This window comes from Asterias amurensis, chromosome 20, assembly GCF_032118995.1.
Source record: "Asterias amurensis chromosome 20, ASM3211899v1".
NCBI lineage: Eukaryota > Metazoa > Echinodermata > Asteroidea > Forcipulatida > Asteriidae > Asterias > Asterias amurensis.
The window spans coordinates 4,956,453-4,971,513 of record NC_092667.1 but is presented as its reverse complement, the minus strand read 5'-3'; the positions used below and the strand labels follow the sequence as shown (position 1 = coordinate 4,971,513).

General features: G+C 39.1%; 1 protein-coding gene across 2 annotated transcripts; it reads right to left on the bottom strand.

Moving 5' to 3' along the window:
- Positions 1-1,189: 1,189 nt before the first annotated feature.
- Positions 1,190-15,022, bottom strand: LOC139952531 (ATP-dependent DNA/RNA helicase DHX36-like). 2 transcript variants are annotated; one of them, XM_071951689.1, is made up of 21 exons: positions 14,908-15,022; positions 14,141-14,411; positions 13,599-13,707; positions 13,210-13,382; positions 12,457-12,627; positions 12,035-12,189; positions 11,240-11,341; positions 10,595-10,741; positions 9,859-10,002; positions 8,863-8,965; positions 8,223-8,366; positions 7,640-7,848; positions 6,853-6,970; positions 6,353-6,451; positions 5,694-5,867; positions 5,141-5,311; positions 4,658-4,757; positions 4,247-4,346; positions 3,776-3,899; positions 3,158-3,310; positions 1,190-2,666 (listed from the first exon to the last, which is right to left on the bottom strand). In XM_071951689.1, exons 1-21 carry the CDS (start codon positions 15,015-15,017, stop codon positions 2,514-2,516), a joined length of 3,030 nt encoding a protein of 1,009 aa, XP_071807790.1. In that variant the 5' UTR covers positions 15,018-15,022; the 3' UTR covers positions 1,190-2,513. The 2 variants fall into 2 exon arrangements, with proteins under 2 accessions (XP_071807790.1, XP_071807791.1); XM_071951690.1 differs by having other exon boundaries at positions 14,141-14,408; positions 14,908-15,008.
- Positions 15,023-15,061: the final 39 nt, after the last annotated feature.

Below are 15,061 nucleotides of genomic sequence, written 5' to 3'. Positions count from 1 at the left end.
AAAAAAAGGCTAAAGAAAAACATAATTTATATCAAAAATAACGATTAAAAAACAAGCAAAAACTTACCAGAATGTTCTGTGATACTTGTAGTAAGTGCCGACTTGTCCATTTAGATTGAAAAGTGTACTTTTTGTATGGTTTTCCCGTCAACCGGGCTCGACAATTTGCCACACGTGTGTTTAAGATTAGCGCCATCTTTTGGGAAACGACCGCATAACACCTCAGCGAGGCCCCAAAAACAAACGTCTACGCCGAGATCATCAAGTTCCTAAACATTTTTATATTTTTAAAGTTTATTCATTACTATTTTTACCTTACAAACATGCATTTCTGTTAAATAACTTAACCATGATTGCTGATTCACAAATTTAATGGCAAAAATGTTTTTTTTCAACACTACAATCTGGCAGGCGGAGGAATATTTCCCGAATAAATATTGGGACCTAGCACTTTTCATCTGGGGGTGTTTCCCTCTGTTTCCAACATTTGCTCTGACCTCTGATAATAAAGAGCAGTAGCAGTTATTTAGATCCCTGGGTGCTTTATTTGTCATCCCATGTAATTTACATTGTATGTATTTCCCGCTAATCCTTCAATACATAACTACAATTAATCCCAATTATCAAGTTACATGGTGGCTATTATGATTGTTCCCCACCCCCCTCGATCCCCTCACCCCCCACCCCCAATGCATATACACAACGGGATATTGTGGTACAGCAGCATAGAAAGTTCTGTAAAGTGGGGGGGGGGGGGGGGGGCTGAGGTTACTTAAAAATGCCTTATTTAATATAGGCTAGGTTTACCTCCCCCGGCTTTTGCCACTCATAACCCTACCCCTCCCACATGTTGATAAAATGTACTAGGACTATAGCCCCCCTCCAGAAGTGTTTTGTCATTATCTCCTCCCCGATTTCATCATTTTGACCTTCGCCCCCATTTTGATAACAAATTCTTAATTAACACCAAGTGCAATACAGCTCCCCCCCCCCCCCCGATCATTTTGTTTAGTTAAATATCTCTCTAATAATTGTCTTCTCCCCGATCCCATAATCACCTTTTCCTTAAAAAAAAAAACTTCTTTAAAAAATGGAAACAAACAAAAGCCAAACGTAAATGCCAATAACAACCATTTCATCAAATATGAAAGTTATTTTATTAAAACAACATAACATATCAACATAACATAACAGGTAAAATTGTGTGTTTACTGTTTTGGAGCTTTGGCTCTATTTGTGAACCATGTAGTCTAAAATATATTTTTTAATATATTATTTTAAAAACTTCATGATTGAAAATAACCATGTTTTGAAACCAAAGTACATTTTTTTTGCTGGGTGACCTTTGACCTTGGCTTAATATTAAGCCATCAAGTTTTCTCTGTACAATTTATAGATTTTTTCTCTAGGACTAGGGTTCTCCCAAGATTCCAAAACTGTGGACCCAATTCTTTAACTTTCGAAAAGAGGTTTTTGGAATGTTTTTTTACTTGGTGCATTTCTTTCTGGTTTAAAAGCGATACTGTTTAGTCTGGAGCATTGGTTAATTGAATGACTTTTGAAAGTTTAAAAAGAAGTCAAAATAATTTATATATCTTTATATTTATATAATGAGTAGGGTAGATGGCCTTAGCTTTCGTTCCAAACTGGACCTTCTTTAGAGGCATAAACACTAACAGGTACAAACAAAAAATCCATTTATAGCGAAAAGAGGAGCAACGGATTAATGCTTTAAAAAGAACAGGTGGGGAGTGGGAAAACATGAAATGGATATGGTAAGAACAAATAAAAACGTATTTATGGAGCCCCGAATGATAGACAACACATGACTGCATTTTCGATTTTGTTAAACCAGACTATGGTGGGCCATAAATTTGGCAAACTTTGTGGGAAAGGGGCCTAGCCTAGCCAAATGATGTTTGTCCGCCTTTTGTTCCATTACAACAACTACAAACACAACGGAATAATCAGCCAGGAACCAGCAGCCACAAGCAATATATATATATTACATTACTTTCTGTCTGGTATCCTGCTTTAGTTGAGTTTGACTCTGAGTCTAAAATGGTCCGTTCTTAGCCTGTCTTCCAGTCACTCTGGTACCGAGTTCAAAACGATCCATCCTTAGCCTCTCTTCCAGTCACTATGGCACTGAGTTTATAACAATCCATCCCTAACATGTCTACCAGTCACACTGGTACTGATCAAGTTCACAACAATCCATCCCTAGCCTGGGCTACCAGTCACACTGGTACTGAGTCCATAACGGTCCATCCCTAGCCTGTCTTCCATTCAGACTGGTACCAAGTTCATAATGATCCATCCCTAGCCTGTCTACCAGTCGTTCTGGTACCAAGTTCATAACGGTCCATCCCTAGCTTGTCTTCCAGTCACTCTGGCACTGCTTTCATATTCCCTAGCCTGTCTACCAGTCATTCTGGTACCGAGTTCATAAGGGTCCAGCCCTAGCTTGTCTTCCAGTCACTCTGGCACTGCTTCCATAATCCCTAGCCTGTCTACCAGTCAGCTTGATCATGCTCTTCTTCTGTTGTGATCAGGTCGATGATAGCCTGCATAATGCGTCCTTCCTTACAATCCTGACCCCACTGGATCATTCCAGGCTTGTTGATCTTCTGCCTCAGCAGTCTGTCAAGCTCTTGACGAAGATCCTGATCAATGCAAAAATAAAGTAAAACAATTTAATTTAATTTGTCACAAAAATGTTTAACCTAAATTACATTTAACGTAACCAAGTTTTATATTGAGCGGAAACACCACAAGTATATTCTACTTTGCTGGGGCTACTCCACTCGCAGATTGACGAAACTTCTCGTTAATACAATACTGCAGTTGAGTAAGATGTTTATTGGTCTCAATGATTTGAATAACTTGCTCTAGTCATGCTCAGGAGACCGAGGAATGTTTAAGATACTGATACCTTCACAGGGATTCAGGACTTTCATTTTAAAGTTAGTCACTGCTCCGATTGGTTCTTCTGAAATATACTAATAAGTTCTGAACGAGAACTGTGGCTGGTGAGCCAAGAGTTATTGTGTGGGTTGCCCATTATTTGGGAGTGCTACTCGATTGTACCCAATTAGAATTAAAGAAAGATTGGAAGACACAAAGCAACACACTCTTCCAAAAACCATTGTCTCACCTTGACAAGATTTGCGATTGTTGCTGGTGCATGGAACTTGATGTGATCATCAACGGTGATCGTTTCATGGCCGTCCTCAGTTGTGACTCCGATCTTCCCGCCGAAAAACAACAAGGGATAAGGCTCTACAGCACTGGTATCATGTAGGAATACCTAGAATGGGGAATGTCATGACATATGTTTAAAATAAATTTGTAATTCTCGATATCGAGAATTGATATTGTTTTACTGTTTTCTCAAAAAGTAAAGCATTTCATGGAATAATATTTCAAGAGAAGTCTTTCACCACTACCTTCTGTAAACCCCGTAAGTTATTTGCAAATCTGTGAACTTTTTTTTTTTCTGTACCGAAAGGGTCCAATTGCTTTAAGCTCAGCTTAAAATAGTTAACTTATTGGTTTCTAAGGTGATTCCTCTGCTGCTGCTTCCCATGTTGTATCGTATTAACCCAATCCACATAGTGCCCCAGCGTGATTCGAACCAAGGTTCTAGAGGTGGAAGGCAAGACAAGACACCACTACACCAACCTGACTGAGTTTGTATAATACAACTAATAAAAACTGAAACATGTTCTATCACACAGTCGTTACATAGCCCTTAATCAACCTCCCCACTTACACTGGTTGATTTCATCTTGAGGTGGTAGAGGATCCAGTTTGACGGAAATTGACTCTCGTCGCAGTTGACTGACTTGGGATGGATCTTCACTTGGCCGTCTTGCGGTGTCATAATCTTGGCTGGCCTACAGGGGTCAAAAACAAACATAATAAAGTGAAGGTTATCAGCAAAACAATTCTGAAACTAGTTTTTATTGAGAGGTTTTTAACAGAAGGTGAAGTTTTCCAATCTGAAGGAAACAAAGTTTCTGAAGGTGCACCAGGTGAATATTTAACCCACCGCCTTCAGTATTTTTGTAGTAGAAATCAACAAATGGAAACCCAACATGAGAAGGGAACCATCAGGAATCAGGGGTTTTGGTTCACATCCTACCCATTACCTTCAGTGACTATATTGAAAGTAGTGGGTTGAAGTCAACATAAAAGATTGACACCTAAAATAGGAATCAATGGTTACTGGTTCACATCCTACCTGTGCTTTCCAGCTCGTCTGTTGAATGAGTTCCCCCTGACCTGAGCCACATTTGGGTACAGCCCCGAGCATAGGACGGCTTTGATCAGCTCCCGATTCCCTGTGCAAAAGTATACAAGTTTTACTTCAAAGTGCTCTCTCAAACATGCTTTCAGTCACATAGACGGTCAGTTGATTTACTGGAGTTGTAAATGATTGAACCTAAATCTATTCACGAGCGATCAATAAATCTGGACCCAATCTTTGTAAGCGTGTTAGCATAAAAAATTGCTAAGCACAAAAATATATTGCTCAGCAGAAATAAGTTAACAGTTAAAATACCATACAGTTGACATTGCTGCAACTGGTACCCCACTTAGTTCTTGCTTAGCAAAGATTTGTTTGCAGTAATTTGAAAGTTCATCTCTGTACCTGAGTTTCTATTTGCAGCAGGCTGCTTGCAGGACTTGTGTTGAACAAAACCAAGCGATGCCAGAAGCTCACAGAACTGTGTCTTCATGTTATCAAGCATCTGGGAATTCAAAAACAAAAACACCACAAAATAAACAATGTATACAAATACTGAATGCATATGAGTGCAATGTCACAGAATTAAAATCAAGAGGTGAAATCTGGATTTATTCATTTCCTGAGATGATGTAAAGTGAAATGGAGTGACTAAATTCTGCGACAATGCCGGATTGAAAAGTACTCAATATTTATTAACTAACACATCGATCTATGTCCTTTGAATTTTGTTCACTAAAAACACCGAAATAGACACGGAAACTTGCCCACCCCACACTCTGGAAATTCAAAAATCTTTTCTAAACACTGGGTCGACTCCATACAGACACTTTGGGGGTGTGGGTGTGGTTGTTGGGGTGTGGGTGTGGTTGTTGGTGAAACTCTTACCTTTAATGTTGTAGCCGCCATGAAGTTCCTCCAGCAGAAATCATTCTCTGCTTGGCGACCATGCTCTCTCGCATCTTCCCAGCCGTCGAATGCATTGACCAGCATTAGATGGTCACTGAATGTTTCTTCAGATAGTAGCTTCCTCCGAGCGTCAGCCATTTTCTCTTTGCCCTGAAACAAAGAAATAAAAAATAATGCATAATCCCGTCGGTACGTCACGTTGCACATTAGTTCCATGCATGGTTGTTTAACCATACACAGGACAGGAACAACCAAATGGTAAATCAACTCGTGGGCAAATATAGGAGACATGGATGGTTGAAAATCGGAGAATCTTCTTTTGATTGCAGTCGGTTGAGCAGTTGACAGATAGTTTAACCCCCCCCCCCCCACCACCAATCCAGTTACTTTGTTTAGTCAGGGTTTTCTTTGTGACAACTATGTTCAAAGAAAACAATTTGCTTTGTAAGGTCCGAGTGTTACACCGCATAGAGGTACAGAAAGTGTATTTAAAAGACATCTGTTCCAATTGTAACATTTAATACTGCCTTACCAATGGAATGACAAACGGGTCTTTGAAACTCAGGCTAGCTGCGATGGTCAATACGGGGTCCAGACAGCAGAACATCGCACCGAATAGAATCATCCTGCCAATAGAGGGCGCTACAGGGAGCCGGGCAAGGTGGTAACCGAGAGGGGTGAGTTGCTCGTTCTCATCTAGGGCATTCTATAATCAGCAAATAAACATCAAGTAATTAACTACATAAGCAACTGACTGGGTAAATTTAATTTAATTTTGGGTGAACTTGACCTAAACTTGACCAAAACTATGACCGAAACTTCTAATTCTGAGAAGACCTTGAGTCTTCAAAGAACGTATGTAAAAAACCAACTCCAATTATTAATATTTTCTGGCGTAAATCTTCATACAAAAACGAGCTCAATGTAATTCCTATGGGCTTCTGCTCAATGTTGGAGCTAGTTTGTGTGAAGTGAGCATGAGTTACACTGAAACTATTTCACACTAATGAATGGTGCATTGACAGACTTTTGAACACTAGGTGGCAGCAGACTTACCATGTAAGTTTCCATTGTTTACGTTGTTCTGAATACGTGCACATAACCAAGGACAACGGATTTAACCTGGTAAGTCTGCTGCCACCATACGTCTCAAAAATCACCGCTTGCAGGAAATATTTGTAGGTTACTCACCATTCTGGTGAGGCTCTCCAAGGCTAGGTCTACTGCGCGTGGGTCTGGATGCTGAAGGGCCTTCTGTATGAAGTCATGAACCCGTCCGAGCTTCAAGGACTGAGAGAGGGAAGACAGTTGGAGACAGGGGTGAGAATCAATGCTAACAAAAAGGTCTGAAACTGGAATACAAATTCTAAGGTATATTGAAATGACGGCATTTCCACCATTTGGTGACCCCTGTAGCTATAGATTCCAAGGGGCTTTTGGGAACAGTGTCCGCAGCTCTAGAGAAGTTGATCAAAGAGTAGGATTTCTTTATATGTGGAAAACATAACTGCTGATTTTCCTCACCAGGCCAACATAAAAAACATGACTTCAGATAGAAGTCTGAAAAATCTCATCCCTGGGCGGAGAACATGTCAAAACAAAAACACAACACTGTCATGCATCATTTATGGAATGAATGCAACCATTCCTGGAGAGAGAGGGACAAACATCGCTACATGACAGATAGATACCTTGATTTGTAGACAGAGTTCATCCAATGGCGTTCTTAACATCTCCGGCAACTGGTAGTCTATCAGCAAGGAGGACTGCAACTGACTGTACAGGTGGTAACATTCACCGGGTTGGACTCTGGCCAAATAGAGTGCAACAAAAACAAATAAAAATCATATTTATAGTGGCTTCTCATATAGCGCACATTTCCGTCAATCAGTGACGTTCAAGGCACTTCAACATTTCAGTATTTTCCTGCAAGAGATGTTGGACTACATTTGAATTATGAGACCTACATGTACTCCCTTTAAATAGCACCAAATACGGATTACAACGTGCTGTGGTGCAATATGTTGTAAATCAAACCAGTAACACCAGAGCAAACCCCTTCTCTTTTCATAGGAAGAAACTATACATAAATAGTAAACTTGTGGGTACAATCATGATGGAGTGTTGGCTCTGAAAAGAGACGGAAAGAGCTGATTTGGTCTTGAGGTTTCAGTAGTTTACTCTGCTCAACTTCAAGAGTAGCTACTCCTGAAGATGAGCAGATTAAAACTTGTGCAGTAAGCACACAATCAGCCCTGAAGCAGCTCTGTGAAATTGGCCACTGGGCCCAATTTCATAAAGCAATTAAGCAGAAAATACTGCTTGATAAATTTCTTTGTTAGGCAAAAATCAAGTGGGGCACCAGCAACAACAATGCATACTTAACATATTTTTGGCTGCTAAGCAAAACTATTCTGTGCTTAGCAAGCTTTGAGCTTACATAAAGGCTTTACGAAATTGGGCCCTGATGACGCTTACCTTCCAGCTCTACCCCTTCTCTGGTGAGCCGCTGCCGTGCTAACCCATTCTGGTTTTAGTGTGCTCAGGTTGTTGGCCACGTCAAAGTTTCTCTCCTTGACCCTGCCGAGGTCGACCACGTACACGACGTCCTCGATGGTGATACTCGTCTCCGCTATGTTGGTTGCGATGATGATCTTACGCACACCCGCTGGAGGGCGCTCAAACACCTGGTTATGTTTACAGTTTTATGAGGTGAGTTTAAGAATCTCAGTACGAAAAAAATAATAATAATAACTACGTGTCGTTCCCAGTATGAGAGTTTTATTCAGCAAGCTTAGGAAATTTCTTTGCAAAGCAAAAAATGATTGGGGCATTAGTTGCAACAATGTTAACTTGTTGAATTTTGGCTGGTAAAAAAATTCTGCTAAGCATTATTTTTCGGTGCGTGGCACTTTTTTGTGCTTACAGGTTTATGAAATTAAGCCCAGCATATTAACCCTTACAGACTACGCAGTTTGGCCAGTGTGCTGCAAAGACCAACCCAGAGACGGAGCCTAAGCCAGGATTTCTCGCCATTAAGACCCCATTTATTGACTTGTACCTGTCTTTGGCTCGCGGTCGGCATCATGGAGTGTAGTGGGATGATGCGGAATCTATCACTCTTAAACATCTGCTGCTGGGTCAAAAGGTCATTCAACTTAGAGATCTGCTCCCATCCTGGTAAGAATACCAACACAGCTCCGTCCTGTTGAACAACAAGGAAAAATTACTTCAACTTCTATTTCATGATCGGCAAAGTTCTTTGTCAGGATATCACACCAAGACACAATGTGTTCCACCATTACCAGTCAAGGGTTGTGGAGTTATTAATAAACATTTTGGTTTGATCCCCATTCTTGACATTTGTGTCCTTAAGCAAGACACTTAACCACTATTGCTTCATCCTTCAGATGGGACGTAAAGCCGTAGGTCCTGTGTGTTGTGTAAGGCATGTTAAAGAACACAGTTACACTTCTCACTAAGCTGCTAAGAGAAAGGGTTTGGCTCGGTTGTTTCTGTCAGCAGTGGCTGCTGAATTGCACCTTGTAAATCCTGTGTTAAAACATAATTCAAAAACTGTCTGGAAATTAATGATGACAAATGCTTTGAGATGCCCAGAGATAAAACGCTACATAAAAACCAGTTATTATCATTATTGTTAAATGAAACACTGAAACGCTGACACATTTGAAAGAACTTACCGGTTTGTTGAGACTGATAAACCTGACGAGTGAAGACACAAGTTCCAAGTCCATCGCTTCATGGTCCATGTTCTCAAGGTAATAAACGACCTCCTCAGGGTAACTATAATAATAATAATAATAATAATAATAATAATAATAATAATAATAATAATAATAATAATAATAATAATAATAATAATAATAATAATAATAATAATAATAATAATAATAATAATAATAATTATAATAATAATAATAATAATAGTAATCATTTCTATGGCGCTCTACAATGAACACAGGGCCTCACAAGAAAAAACAAAATAACATACAATATAATAATAATAAGACTTGTAATGCGCATGTATCCACCCTGCTGGGTGTTTAAAATAATTGGTAACGCAAAACAAACACTGTCACATTCATAACTGCGGTCATGGCACTTGCATCCTTAAAGGGAAGATATATCAATTGGTGATCACTCTTATAATGATATTGACAAAATAGGGATACCGCCAATATAGGGCTAGATAACTCAGTTGGTAGAGCACACATTAATCTGGAGATCGTTGGTTCAAATCCCACTCTAGTCAATTCTTTGTTCAACCCCCAAAATCACTCTTATAAATAACGGTAATAACAACTTTTGGTTACAAGCAGCTTCTGATAGTAAAAAGCAGAGAAACATTTCACTTTGAAGTAATCCGGTTATGCAAAAAAGTTTTTATCCCCCAAATTATAATCTGAGAAGCGTTACTTGTCAGTGACTTTCCTCAGATTGTGTATTTATATTAGGGATTACTTTCTAGCATGAACAGTTTTGTGTCCGACCTAGTTCCTCCTATTAGGGTGTTTGAGCGTGAAACCAGACTTCTGAGTTATTTTCATGTTTAATAATTTTCTTTTTGTAGCCCCTTACCTAGAGTGGCTTTTATTTTTAGCCTTGTTTGAGCGAACTTGCATAATTTTTTTTTATTTTTTTTTTAATTAAAAAAAAATCCCTGCCTAAGGACTCACCTCGGTCTTATCTCTTTGATATACTCGCTGAACTTCTCCTGAAACTCTTCCTCTTTCTTCAATTCTTCTTGACGGTATCGTTTTCCGCGTTTGAACTTCACCCACTTGGGCTCGCGTTGATCTCGTTTCTCTGGTGGCTGGTACCTGTTAAGACAACAGAAACATTGAAACAACTACGCAAACATGACAGGTTTTGTACCTTCCAAAATGCCCTGTTATAATTTACCTGTAGGGACCTCCTGAAGACGAGCAGAGTATACTGTTCGAAACGTCGAGACCCAACCGGCTCTTTCAGAGCCAACACTCCCTCAAAAGAGTTGTACCCGCAAGTTTACTGTTCATATTTATTTTTATAGTTACTCTTATCTGTAGAAAGTTCAGCCTCATTAGATGTCAAGTTTTTAGAGAAAAGAAGTGAAAATCACAGAGCAATGTTTTCCAGAGAGTCGGGTATAGCCGTTTTACATGCAAAAATAACTTTCATGAGACGAAAACTGTTTTTGGAAATTTGTTGAGTCATTTCTCAAAAACTACAGCACTTCAGCAAGTAATATTTTAAGGGAAGCTTTCTTCCATCATCATCTTTGAACCATGTAAGTTTAATCTGTGGACTTTTGTGTTTTGTGTCGTACAAAAAGTATGCAGACCCTTTAACCAAGGAAAGAGTCAAACTTTGAGAAACAAAGAACTCAGCACTCTCAGTCCTCAAATCTAATATAAATGAGTAGTTACTCACCTAGTCATGGTGAGTACGTCTTCCAGCCAGAACTCAACCACAGGGAACGTAAAGCCAGGGATGTTGGTCATCGGACAGCCGCCGAAATACTCTGAGAATAATTCGGCATTCAGCGTCGCACTCATGAGGATGATTTTCAGTTTCGGTCTAAAAAGTTTGGAAATAAAAAATGGATTGTATAACTTTGATTTGCAAGTTTTTAAAATGATATTAACAAATATAGAAACACATCAAACATTTTTGAACTCAGTATTGTATTATCAGTTTGAAAACCTTGCACTTGATGGTTCGGTCACAGCCCAAGCGAATCAAGGTGAACTTGTGGGCAGTTAAAGGTGTTGACTACAAATAACCATCACACATATTCCGTCACAAGTGACCATATTTGAGGGTCTACCTAAGGTGGATTTAGCATTCAGAAGAAATTTGCTTAATTATTATTAGGTCAAAATAATAACATGTACACCAGAGAGAACAAATTGTAACTGTTTTTGGTCATACACCACATGCACATGCAATTGGTCACTGTGGTCTAGTGGTTAGACTGCAGGACTTGCAATTACAAGGTTGTGGGTTCGAATCCTCAAACTTGCAGGGTTAGTTGCCCAAGAGATAGAATTAAAGACTTGGCTATTCCTCTCTTACCTTTTTGGCAGGACGTCTTTGAGAATGACAAGAAGGAAATCAGACATGATGTCTCGTTCATGCACCTCATCAAGGACCACATGACTCACACTTTGCAGAAGTCTGTAAACAATTGACATAAAATGTATTACAATCAATCCAATATAGAAACATGTACATCTTTTCTTTTAATGCAAGTTCGCCCAAAAAGAAGCCAAAAGCCACTATTTGTAAAAAAGAAAACATTTAAGATGAAATTAACCCAAAAGAGCTGAGGGTAGGAATTGGGCCAGGGGTAGGAAATGATAGTTTAGGTCGGTGTAGTGGTAGCTTGCCTTGCCTTCCAACTCTAGGACCTGCTGTCAACTTCACAAAACTCTTCCTAACTTTAGACTAATCTTAGGACATAGGACGAGTCCCAACCCTGCACTGTAGCATGCAGACCTTAAGATTAATCCTAAGTTAGGACGAGTTGAGATAAGACGAGTCCTAACTCTTTGTGAAATCGACAACTTGTTTTGAATCAAACCTGGGGCACCATCTGGATTGGGTTTTCAGTCCCCGCTTGACTGCGTAGGTTTTCATTGAATAATTCTTTGGGGGTTTCCTTCCACATAACAAAACTGAAACCTCATTTAATTTTCTTCTTTCCATTGAGTTATTTGCTAGAACATTGATTAAGCGTACTTTTCTGAGAGTCATTAGCTTCACAACCAGAATCAATGAATCAAATGAAATGAAAAACAGTCTAGATTAACACCATTTAAATCGACGCCCATTTCACAGTAAAAATAATCAAAACCCACAATTTCTTACGGGTCTGAGTCCAGCCACTTAAGAAGTATTCCATTTGTACAGTAGAGAATACAACCCTGTTGTCTTGGTAGTCTGGCCTCCAGTCTAATCTGGTACCCTGTGCTACTTCCATTGCCACATGGCTCTGCTCTCTCAGACGCCACCCTCTCTGCTACCTTGAGGAAATATGCAAGAAGATTTTGTTTACAAAAAATGTTTAACAGCAGCCGAGGTTAGTCTTGAGTTTTCAAATATTAAGCCAATTTTGTTGGTCAGTGTTCTTTTGCCCTGCCTTTCACCATTTGTGAATTCGGAAAAGTTTATTTCACAATAGTAAAACATATAGCAAGACAATTTCTCAAAATTGAGGAAATTTTCTCCTTAAAGAGGAAATTTTTTTTCTTGGCAGAAGTTCTGAGACTAAGAAGAATGTAGAAACTTACTGTTATAGCAGATATCCTACGTGGCTGCGTGCAGATTACACGACACATTGATCCTGTCCCATTCTCCAAGTGCTGGTCTAGGATGAATTGAGGTACTTGGGTTGTCTTACCACACCCAGTCTCACCACTAATCACTACTACCTGATTATCATGTATCAGCTGAAGAAGCTCCTGATCATGTAAAAAATAAAATAATAATAATTCTAATAATCCAAGCACTGATACAGCATTATGTAAAACGGAATCACAACGCTTTACAAACAAGGAATATTGTTCCAAAGGTTTTGGGCAGCTGAATAAAAACCTTTGGCAGATGACGAGTATCTTTTTTGTTTGGTGTTTTCTGAGAAATTTTGATTGAATGAAATGTGATGGTTTTAACCATCACACTCCATTCAAAACAACTTGACGATGATACATTCTTCAATAGGAAGCAAGTGGAGCTGTTAAAGCTGTTGAGAAGTAGTTAAATTTGTTTGCCATGTATGTAACAGGTTTAACACTCGGATTAAACCACAATCAAGTCGTCCCCTACAATGACTACAGACAATCAGAGACTGACTTTTCAGGAAGATGCTGTCGTTGAACTCAGGGAACATATCAGTCAGTGAATTATTACTAGGTCAAAATGACAATATGTACACCAGAGAAAACAAATCCTAAGTGTATTTAACCACACACCACATGCAATTCCTTAGGGTCTGATGAATTTTGGTCATCGAGTGAAAGTTCATAAAGAGTAAACGTTAGTACCTGTCTCATTTTATATGATGGGAGCTTCTTGCGGAATGTCTGCATGTTCTTGTAGCGTTCGTTATCAGTCTGTTTGGATACATGCTGCTGCTGCAGCCTAGAGTCTAATGCTTCGTCCCGAGTCAGAGGATGACGGTAGAAAGAACGGGAACTCTCCTCTAGTGGATTCAACTCTTCGAATAAAAATGTATATATATTTTATACTTATTTTATTTCTCGAGGAGTGAATATTACAATAATGCACATTGGTTAAAACATATCAGAAGATACATGTACAACAAGTGTAATTAAATTTCAGCATCGGGGCCAGTAAACTCACAATTCCACAGGTCCAATAATAGAACCCTTATTTATTTTAAAAACCAATTTTATAAACAAAACCTACTTACTTTTTACATCTTTGAATTCCAGTTTGTCCTCTGTGCCTTCATGTTTGACGTCATCCAATAAGGTACGGATGTGCTTCTCATGGCTGGGTCTCATGTCAACAACTGATCTCTGCGTCAAGATTAATAATAAGAATACAAATATTACACCATGCCAGGCCTTGGGTCGATTTCACAAAGCAATAAAATTCATGGCAAGACAAACTGTCAGTAATACCATAGTGATTTGTATTGTTACATCACACTATACTTAGCAACTACAATTGATTTCAGGGAAAGATTTTGGCCTGCAATTTGGCATGGCAAAATATTTAGCCTTAACCTATTTTGTGCACACGGAACATTAATCTTGAGTAACAAATGGCTTTTTTGAGAAGCAATTGATACATTTTGTGTAGCAAATTTTCTCTGCTATTCAAGGATAAGTCGTTCACTGGATTTGCAGTTCAGATCAATCTAAGCTCTTTTATGTGAATTCGACCTCTGAACACACGGAACACAACTTATAAAAAAGATTAAGAGAAATAAAGAGCTCACATTCTCACATTTTTAATTTCATCATCTCGTTTCTTGGCTTGACTTCGTGCCGCATACCACATGCCGAGATCCCGACCCTTAAGACCACGAGGGGGCCTTCCTCCTCCTCCCCCTCTTCCTTGTCCCCGCCCTCTCCCTCCGCTGTTCCCATCCCATCCACTAGCTCCTCCTTCTTCTTCGTCTTCCCATCTAGGTCGGCGGTTGCCATGGTACGAGCCTCCTCTGCGGTTGTTGTATCGGCCACGGCGTCCCCTGTAACTCATAATGGCACCTGATCTACTGTGTAAAGTGTAGGGAAGAAAAATAATACAAACAATTATGTAGAAAATGCAGCTCTAGCCATTTGTTGGCTAACACTATACTACCACGATCCACTGCACTGGCGCTGGCACTGCTGCCACAGCACTGCAATGGCTGTAATTTATTACCAACATTTTCAAAATCAAAGCGGTTTTTTTATATATAGTTTTAAATTAAACTCATCAGGTTATATTAACTTATATTTTCATAAAAACATGTATAACTATAATAAAGTAATTTCATTATTTAATCAGTTTTTTATTTAGCTTTAAACTAAAGCCTTAAATTAATGAAATAAAAACACTGACTGAGTGAGCTGAGTGAGCTGAGGCATGTGATTGTGAGTTAGATTCTTTTAAAGTTAAAAATAAATATTTCATTTGTTATTATTTTTTAAATTCACTCAAAACTGCAAATAATAATATTGATAATAAGTTGTTCAATATTCAAAAACTTATCCATGAAATAGTCTCACCAGCAGATCACGAGTAGCACCAAGCCAAAATCCAGATGTTTGACAGTAATATGAGTAAGTTCTTGTGTTTGAGACTTGACTTCACACTCAGCTCGTTGACGTTCCTGCATGCCATGCTGCGCACGGCGATGTACGCGGACGACTAAAAAAAATA

Bases quoted from the DNA above. Each gene is read 5' to 3' on its own strand.
- LOC139952531 (XM_071951689.1), bottom strand. From the start codon at position 15,017: ATGCAGGAACGTCAACGAGCTGAGTGTGAAGTCAAGTCTCAAACACAA. The intron at 13,708-14,140 runs GTGAGAATGTGA...ATCTTGACGCAG, and splicing joins GAGATGATGAAATTAAAAAT to AGATCAGTTGTTGACATGAG. The intron at 13,383-13,598 runs GTAAGTAGGTTT...TTTTATTCGAAG, and splicing joins GGAATTCAAAGATGTAAAAA to AGTTGAATCCACTAGAGGAG.